Genomic DNA, 9805 nt, shown 5'->3' on the forward strand with positions numbered 1-9805 from the left:
TCTCTCTCTCTCTCTCTCTCTCTCTCTCTCTCTCTCTCTCTCTCTCTCTCTCTCTCTCTCTCTCTCTCTCTTCCCCTTTCTCTCTTCCTTAATACCTTCCCTCTATTGTAAAAATAAGCTACCATAAATTCCACTTAGAAATTACATCCCTGGTGACCAATTAAATATTCAGTCTAACCATAAATTTAACAATACATATAGTATAGTATAGTATAGTAGTAGTCTCTTGGTAACTGAGGATGACGATTGTCTTTGTGCGTTTTCATCTATGATAGATGAGTGTGCACAAAGACACTTGTGCGTGAAGGAGATTTAAGTGGAAAAGTCGATGCACAGAGACAGTCCCACTCTCTCTGTGGGGTTTTTTCCTTAATGGACTTCCCTGACCAGCAGGGTCCCACAAGGGGAGGGGCTCACCTTTGTGATGGGACCCGAGGAGAGGTAGGAACCGAGAACCAGGGTGGAGAATGAAAGACACGGACAAGTCAGTGTTTGAATAGGGCAGGCAATCCCTATGATACTCCCCTTGATAGGAAAGTATGAGTACAAAGGAACATGAGGTGGAGGAGGAGATTAAGGTAGGAAATGCAGGCCGAGATGGTTACAGGCTCGGGGAAGGAGAAGGTCAAGAGGAGAGAGAGACAGTCATTGAGGAGCCCAGTGGAGCTCCATGAAAGGGAGAAAGGCCAAGAGGAAGTTCATGGGTTGCCTCTGAATTTATTCCTGTCCTGCTTGGGCGGTACTCCCAAGGACTAGTAACCACATCACAAAGTATAGACACTTAAGATTGGGTGGCAAGGTAGAGGAAACACCTTTGGGCGTGTAGATTGCAAACCGAACTTTCCCGGGGAATTGAGTCCGAGCATGTTAATGAGTTTGTCTTAGCCAAGGGCCGCATGGCCAGTTCAAGGTTACATTCACAAGCCTCATTGGTATAACCTTATGCTTGGAGACACGGTAATCATACAGTCATTTATATTTCATAGATGTGAATATGCTTGGGATGCTACACTCTCGGCGTTGGAAGCCTGGGTCCAGTGGCACAAAAAGTCGTTACACCTGGAGACTTCCTCAGATGCATTGGATGGCCGTGTTGTCTTTTGTGCTCCAACACGCCTTAAGCACTCCACAGTGCCTTGCTGTATCGCCATCTCAGCCGTTGAACCTTCTTATTGGTTTATTGATTTCTTCCGTCTGTTCAGCCGAAGCAGTCTTCACATGCTGGGTGAGCAAAGCCCTGGTTCACCAGGGGTCGATGACGACCAGATGGCTACCCTCACCCTGCCAAATCGGTTGCCTGGGGTGTGGCCCCTTCCGCATTCTAGCAGCTACTGGGAGCCACAAGAGAGAGCTGGGTGTCAGATGGGGGTCAGAGGTTGGAGAGCTGCCCTAGGAGGGCACGACAAGCCCTCCATACCAGAGATACTACCCCTCCCTGAGCACCCCATACACCGCCTATCATACCTTAGAAATGAGGCTAAAATACAATTGTCCAATAGAGAAACTGTACTGATTATTAATGGAATTGGGTAATATTGGAATTTGTAAAGAAATTGTGGTCTTTTTAGAGGAATTATATATACAAGAAGAAGTGGAAACAGCAGAAGCCTGCTAACTTCACAGAAACTAATTGCAGTCTTTCAATTTGCCTCGAACTGCCCAAAGGACAGGCAGGGGCCTTTGGAGGTGTGAGCTTACAGTAGTAAGTGACTTGTAAACTCTCATACTTAATGGTAAGTAGGGATACTTTATGTTCTTGATTTGATTACCTAAAAATAGACAAGGGGAGAGTTAATCCTATCTTCACAATCTCCCCCCCCCACCCCCTGTGATTCTTTGGGAGACTAGTCTCTCTAATGAATCATTTAACATAACCAGCTTATACCTCTAAAGATCTTCTAATTAAAGGTGCACACAATATTGCACTTTCTAAGAGGAAACTACAATAGTTGGCTTAGCTTTTTGTTAATGCACCTAGCAAACATTGGTTTTGTTCTCTCTCTTCTCTTTCCCTCTTAACAATACATATACACATACACACACACACACACACACACCTTAGCTCCAACTCCATAAATCTGTTTCTGCAATTGGATCTCCAATAGCTGCAAAAAGGGCAATTACTCAAGTTGAATCTAAAGACGTAGAATGCAAACACTATCAAAGATGGTTCACCAGTTTCCTAATGACCACTGAAAGTTTTCCTTTACTGTCTCTAAGGATCAAGTGGGTATACAGGAGAGGGAGGGGGTGTTTTAGTATTTGATGTTTTGCTCTGCATTCTCAGTACTTTCTTTTTATAAAAGCTAAATCAATCCTTGAGGAAACAGTGTGAGCTAACTGATGTCCCTTGGTCAATTGATATTAAGGCATTAGTAACATGCTAAATGATATGCTGGGAACTTGGCGGGGGGCTCATAAGCAACGGGCATTAGGGAAATGGTAGTCCTGTCCAGAGCAACCTGACCTGCCAGTCTGAGGACAAGTAGGGAGAGTGAGCTCCAGGGCCCTACCAAAGGGACTAGACATTCCAGAGGATGGGTGGAAGCTGGCAAAGGTTACCTTGGAATCAATAGAAGATGGCACCCTGAGCTCCAAGTTATCAGCACCTTATTTTGTCATTTTAACTCTTTGTCTACTAGGACCCAGGAAGCCCTGTCTGTCTGGCCTGGGGGCAAAGCTCTAACTGAGGGAAGGAAGTGGCTTGGACACCATGGTCAAATTCAAAGGATCTGAGTGAGACCAACATCTACCAATGATGGGGAGCTCAGAGAGGGAAGCTGTGAGGCTGGCACATGAAGCTTATCTGGGGATCTATCCCAGGCAATGGGGCCTGAATTATCACCACAATAGCAAGAATCATTCAGCCATTCTAAAACCAGATGACTCCACCCCTCCATAGGCACACAAATGATCCTCCCCACTGCATGGGGCCATCAAGCACTAGAAACCACAGAAAAAGAGAAGAAGTGAAGCTTCTTAGGGGCTTGGACTTGCAGAGCTATCCATGGACACATCCTGTGCCTCAGACCAGCTTCTGGTCAACTGTCAGTTCCCTCTCCCATCAGTCACTGGGACCACCATGACCCCCACCCTCTTCTCCCTGCTGTACCTTGGTGAGTCTTAAGCAGCTCCTATTCTAGAGGGGTCTTTACCTACCTCCAAGTCCAACCTGTGTCCACCACCAATTTGGTGAGGGGCAAACTTTCCTCCAGGGGTGGGGAAAGACAAGTCTGAGATCTCATAGTAAAGTGGAGGAGTGTGGGGTTGGGGGGAGGATCTGGGACTCTTAGAGGGATCTTCTGGGTTCCAGCTGACTTCATTCACATCAACCCTAAGTCCAGGCTCTGACCACTTTGTGTCCTTCCTCTGATAATGATGGGGTGGTGGGTGTGAGGAGTCATGAGTAATCAGGGTCTTCTCTGCCAGGGCTGTGTCTGGGCCAGAGGATGAGGACACAGGCAGCAGGTGAGTCCCTCCCCTCACTCCCTCTGCCCAGAGCATACTACTGACCCCAAGGGAGGGAGCTGGGAGAGATCTGGGCTGGACTGAGAGGGTAAAGTGAGAGGGGACTCAGTATATGTGGGGTGCCCACACAAGGAGGAATCCCTGGACCTAATAGCTCTCATTCCCTTCCAGACAGATTCCCCAGACCCTCCCTCAGGGCAGAAGATGGCTCTTTGGTGCCCCAAGGGAGAACTGTGACCCTCAGGTGCAGGGGGTCACAGGAGGCTGATCTGTACCGCCTGGAGCAAAAGCTAGGAAATGGAATGTCTGACATCACAGATATGAGCACAGTTGGAATTGAGGTCAACTTTTCCCTTCCTTTTGTGACCTGGAACCATGCAGGGACCTACTACTGCCACTACAGACACTCACTGGGCTGGTCAGAGCCCAGTGAGCCCCTGCAGCTGGTGGTGACAGGTGAGGAACATCCCCTCCCAGGCCCAGACCCCCCAGGCAGGGTTAGCTCCAGTTCCCAGCAGCCCTAGATTCCTCCCCAGCCCAGTCTGGCCCCCAAGTGTCCCTCTGGCTCTGTCCTTCCTAGCCTCTCCCCTATGTCAACTAGAAAAAACACAGAACTATTAAATAGTCAAAAATCACTCTTTAATCAAGGGAAAAGGGGTTAGCGCTATTAATACGACAACAAAGCTGCTTTCCATGACTGCACAGAGTCAAGACGCCCTGGTCACCAGCCCCTGGGAGTGCCACCGACTCAGGATGGACTCCGAGGAACAAAAGAACTTGGGGAACCTATATACCACTCTAGATGACCTGGGGGTTTGGAGAGGGATAGTTGATTGACTTTACAATGGTAAGAAAGGAAAATGAGGAGTTCCAGACAGGAATAATAGTGAGGGGCTGATGCCCTACAATGGACACAAAAGGGAAAGACTTAGCCTAGGGCTGGGTCACCTTGGTCATGGACCTTAGCCTAGGGGGAGAAACCATTGGGACAAAAGGGATGCTTAATATTGGATGGGATTAGCTGTTCCTACCCAAACTAAGAGGGACCTTCCCTCAGGGGGAAACCTCTCCTGTGACAAGGTCAAAACCTGGGGTTTCTACACTCAAACTAAATAAACTGGGGATCTCTAGATTTCCATGTTGACACCTACTTTTGCCTCTGCTCTTCCTCTGGAGTTAGGGGAAGGAGGAGGGAATAAGCACTTCTTTATCTGCCAAGCATGTTACAATTCTACCAGGTTAGTGTTAGTATGATTCCCATTTTATATGTTGAGAAAAATGAGGCAAAAAGAATGTGACTTGTCCAGCATTACATAGCCAAGAAGAGTCTGAGACTGTATTTGAACTCAGTTCTTTCTGATTCTATGACCAGAGGCCAGATGAGAAACAAGAGACTCATTTTGGATCTCAGGAGACCAAAGAGAACTGGAGGCTCCCTGCAGAATGTCACAGGACTAGTGGATCATTTCCCATTTCTAGCCCTACCCTTCCCAAAGTCAAAACAGGGAGTGAAAGGACAGTGAATCTGCTGCTGTCCTGGCCCCCCTTCCAGCCCAGGTCTAGGCACAGAGAGGGGAGGGAGTGCCTCCTTTGTGCATTCTCAGGAGTCTGTGTTGTAGAACTTAGGAACTCAGGGGGTAGGGGAAACAGAAATCACACCCAAGACTCTGACTGTCCTTCCAACACCTGTCCAGAGGAGACTTTGGGAAGCTAGCCCAAACTGAAGAGATGGCTCCTAATTGTACCAATGCCCCCATTCTGTAGAGGGAGATTCTCTGCCAAAGGACCAGGAATTGGGGTTCTCAGCCCATCACCAGGGAGGAAGCCTCCCAGTGTAGGCCTCCTTCCCCACCACTCTCCTCTGTTTGTCTTTCTCATCTCTGTCTCTATCTCTGACTCCCTTCCTCTTTCCCCACCTGTCTCTGTTTCTCTCTATCTCTCTCTCCTTTCTTTCCTCTGACTCTGTCCCTTCTTTATTTCTCTTTCTCCCTCCACTCATCCCTCTTCTTTCTATTTCTACCGCAGAGCTGTCCAAGGTCCTTGTCTTCCCCCAATACATGTGACCTTTCCTTTCTTCCAGAGCTAAACCTCAAATCCCAGGTTGGACCTAGGAAGGCCCAGGCCAGGCCTCCTTCCAGCCAGATCTGACCCACTTCCCTGCTAGAGGCTTCTTCTGGCTCTAACTCCAGGGTCTCCTCTTCCTCCAGGCCTTTATGAAGAACCTTCCCTGGCAGCCTTGCCCAGCTCTGAGGTGGCCTCAGGGCAGAATGTGACTCTGCAGTGTCAGACACGGGGATGGCATGACTGGTTTGTCCTGTACAAAGATGGAGAAGAGATCACCCGGGGGATGACCCAGAGTCATGGAAGGGGGCGTCACTTTGAGTTCTATTTCCATGCTGTGACTTCTAGCCAGAATGGCACTTACCGATGCTACAGCTTTCAAAGTTCTTTCCCTAATCAGTGGTCATCCCCCAGTGCCCCCCTGGTGCTCAGGGTCTCAGGTGAGGAAACTCCAGCCCTCCCATCTCTCCTAAGCTCCCTCTATGACCCTGAGGCACCTCACTGGGTGCTCACAACCCTGATGCAGGGGACCCCAGAGACCAGGACCAATGCAAGAAGGGGAAGCTCAGAGAGAGGGCATTGATCAAATAGGGAATGAGTCATTGTCAGTGAAGGTAGGCAGTGAGGCCTCTAAATCCTTCCCCAATTTGCAGTCTGTCCAATTGTGTTGGTCCCACAATTAGACAATATGTATTTGGTCCTAGAAAAGTTGTTTGAGGAGGTCAGAGAGGGAGACAAGGAAGGCAGAGTAGACCTGAGGAGTAGTGAGATTACAGGTTGGGGTGGGTTAAATATCCCCAAGGCCCTTGTCTTCTTCTTCTTCTCCTTGTTCTAAGCACCTCAAAAGTTCCTCACCTCCACCAGAGTCCTGGGAATCCCCAAGATTTGCCATCCTCCCCACCAGGTGAATAAATACTTCATTTTAGGACCAGAGGGGGGTCTCTCTCTACTACTGCTCTCCATCTCCCATGTAGGTCAGAACTGAGAACCCCATCTTTCAGAGGAAACCAAGACATGTGGAGGGCTTGAGGAAACTTATGTTGGCAGGGGGACATACTTGAGATGGAGCAGAGATGTGCAGAAAAGTCTCAATCCATCTCCTTTCTCTTTACCTCTCCAATAGCCCCTGTACCCTCCCCTCTGATCCCCATACAATTATAACTGGGACAACTAAGGATGGGGGCCATCCCATCCCTGACTTCTCTAGCACTGAAGAAGGGTCTGTCAGGTGTCTTCATCCCAATTCCTGTAAGCTGGAAGTGCCAGATGACCTCCTCACCCTTGTTCCTCCTCTGTACAACTCAGCTTCCCACCAATCCAGCAGACTCTGGTCTGAAGACGCAGAGGAACTTTACAATCATGGGGCCAGGCAGAACGAAGGCCCTGAGAAGGATTCAGAGGGTTCCTCTCTCCCATACCAGCTCATCCATTCTTCTCTCTGGGTCTCACCCCTGCCCCCAGAGCCCCTCCCCCAGGAGTTTGGAGAGGGATCACAGGAATCACAGAATCATCAAGTCTCAGAAGTGGACAGGCCAGGAGAAGTTCTGAGCTCAGGTCCCATATGACAGATGGGAAATCCATGAGGCCAGAGCAAGGAGGGACTTGCTCAACATCCCCCCCCCCCACAGAAAATCTGGGCAGAGTTGTGCTCAGACCCCATCTCCAGACCCTCCATTTATTCAGTCCTCTCTGGACCCACCTGTAGAGCCCCTAACCCTGCCCTTTCCTCATTTCCAGGGACCTTCCCTCCAAGCCCTGAATCTGAGAACAGGCTCTCAGGTAAGTACCTGGAGGATTCCTGACAAAAGGTGGAGGGAAGTAGCAGGGCTCATTGTCCAGTCAGGGTCTGCCTGCCCCTCCAGGGTCTCCTCATTTATTGCCTTAGCACCTTATTATGCTTCTCCCACCTCTGGGTCTTTGCCCAGGCTGTGTTCCCTGCCTGGAATACTCTCCCTCCTCACCTCCTACTTTTCCAATGCAAAGATGTCTCTCAGATTTAACTTAGGAGACCTTAAGAGACCCTTCCTACAAGAAACTTTTCCTGATCTCCAGGTTGTCCCCACCCCAATTATTAGTGATCCTACTCCTCAGAAGAGTGATTTATTTGTTAATATGATGAATAGTCCAGGAGAAATATAAGCCCTGGGAGAGTAGGATTTAGCTTCCTTTCAATTTTGTATCTTCTGGAATTGGCTTAGCACCAGGGCTGGGTCCAGGATGAGTGATTAATGAATGTCTGAAGAAGTGAATTATGGAATAAGAATGGGAGCCCACTTAGGACAGGGCTGTGTCTCTCTCCCTTCCACTGGAGATTAGGACAGGGAGAAAGCATTTTCATGATAATCTAGAAGAAGAAACTCCTACAAGAAATGGTGGTCCATAGTGTCAGATATAGGGTGAGTACTGAGACCCTTAGCCTGGGAATGAAGATATCTCTTGTGACTTTGGGGAAACATCCCCCAAAACTATCCACTTAAGAGATAGGAGGTGGGCTATAGAGGGGGAAGGAGACAGTGAGTAGAGGAAGTATAAAATTGAGGTTATGGGAGAGAGATGGGATGAGGAAGGGATCAGCTCTAGGGAAGGAAGAGGCAGGAAGTTGCCCCAGACTCTCTCCTTCCTTCATCCACAGAGTCAGTCTGCCAGGTGGGTACTAACAGGAACATCCCCAGTTAAAGGGGAAGGAGGGCCTGGGATGAGGATCTGAGTGCTTGTGGGAGATGATCTTAGTGATCACAGGTGAAATAGCGGCCAAACACAGGGCAACCATATCTCAGTGACCAACTCTGATCCACAGATGCTGCTGCCCTGGATTACACTATGGGTAATCTGGCCCGCCTCATCTTGGCTGGGCTGGTCCTTATCCTCCTGGGGGTCCTGCTGACTGAGAACTGGAAAAGCTCCAGAGAGTCCTTGCCTGAGCACTGTGACCAGATCATCCCTCAAGATAGAGAGAAGGAAGGAATGAACAAAGCTATTTAAAAATCAACATTTAAAAATGTAGCAAGGACTCCCTATGTGCCATACACTGGGTTAAGCAGTAATATACAACTAATAAAAGAGCAAAAGACAGAGACAGAGGGATGAGAGAGAAAGAGTTCCTGGCGTCCCAAAATTGACAATCTTTTTGAGTAGACAATGCCTAAAAGAGAGAGAAGCAGGAAAAAGCATTCTGTTCTGGGGAGGTAATGGGGGGTGGAGGGGGAGAGCAATGGGGTAGGAGGAGGGATGGATGTGCAGCATTATATAATATTGTATAATGTACTTTATTGTTTCTATATTGAATACTAGTAATGCTTTATTGTGTGTTTAATTTATCAATTAAACTTTGTTACATATAAGTATATATATTTTACATATAAATATATATAAATAAGAATATCATGTTCTATATGGGTTAAGAGGTGTTCACTTATATTCACTGTTTTAGCTGTCTTGCTCTTGGAATGTCTCCCCTTACAGACATAAACCAAAAAATACCTACTTTGTAAAATTGAGAATAAATCCTTCACAGAAAAAGTGTATATTTAATGAAATAGAGGACTTTTAAGCATTCTTGATGAATAGACAAGAGCTGAATAGAAAATTTGATTTTCAAATATGAGTCAAGGGAAGTATAAAGAGATAAATAGTAAAGAGAAATCATACGAGATTCAATAAAGTTAAACTGCTTATATTCCTATATAGGAAGACATACTTGTAACTATTAAGAGCTGTATCATAATTGGGGTAGTTAGGAGTATTCAGAGATAGAATGCATAGGTGTAAGTTGACTGGAATGGGATGATAGTTTAAAAAATAAAATTAAATGATAAGAAAGAAGTTTGAATTATGAGGAGAAAGGGGGACTTAGAGTTGGGTAAATCATTTCACAAAAAGAGGCATGAAAAAGCTTTAAAATGCATGGGGACAAGGGGGTGGGGGTGCAGGTCCTGCTTGAACCTTACTCTCATTTAAATTGACTCAAAGAAAGAATAATACACACCCTCATTAGGTATAGAAACCTAACTTATCATAAAGGAAAGATGGAAGGGAAGGGAATAAGGGAAAGGGAGACTGGAAGAAGGATAAATTGGGGGAGGCAAACAACTTGAGGAGGGACAGGGTGAAATGAGAAAAAGAAAAAGGATAAATGGAAATAGAGCCCAACGAAAGACATTCTAATAAGTGGTGGTAGTCTCTCGGTGACCGAGAAAGACTATTGTCTTTGTGCATTATCATCTACAGTGTGCCCTCATATGGCTTTGGAGTATGAAAAGAAATTTGTAGCAAACTT

The 9805-nt window shown here is 47.0% G+C and overlaps 1 protein-coding gene across 1 annotated transcript; it reads left to right on the top strand.

Annotated features, from left to right (window-relative positions):
* Nucleotides 1-3007: 3007 nt before the first annotated feature.
* Nucleotides 3008-6514, top strand: LOC100025738 (leukocyte immunoglobulin-like receptor subfamily A member 6). Its single transcript, XM_056826284.1, has 5 exons — nt 3008-3116; nt 3430-3468; nt 3640-3924; nt 5676-5969; nt 6504-6514. The coding sequence occupies exons 1-5, from the start codon at nt 3008-3010 to the stop codon at nt 6512-6514; spliced, it is 738 nt and encodes a 245-aa protein (XP_056682262.1).
* The last annotated feature ends 3291 nt before the right edge of the window (nt 6515-9805 follow it).

The sequence above is a fragment of the Monodelphis domestica genome, chromosome 4, assembly GCF_027887165.1.
Source record: "Monodelphis domestica isolate mMonDom1 chromosome 4, mMonDom1.pri, whole genome shotgun sequence".
Lineage (NCBI taxonomy): Eukaryota > Metazoa > Chordata > Mammalia > Didelphimorphia > Didelphidae > Monodelphis > Monodelphis domestica.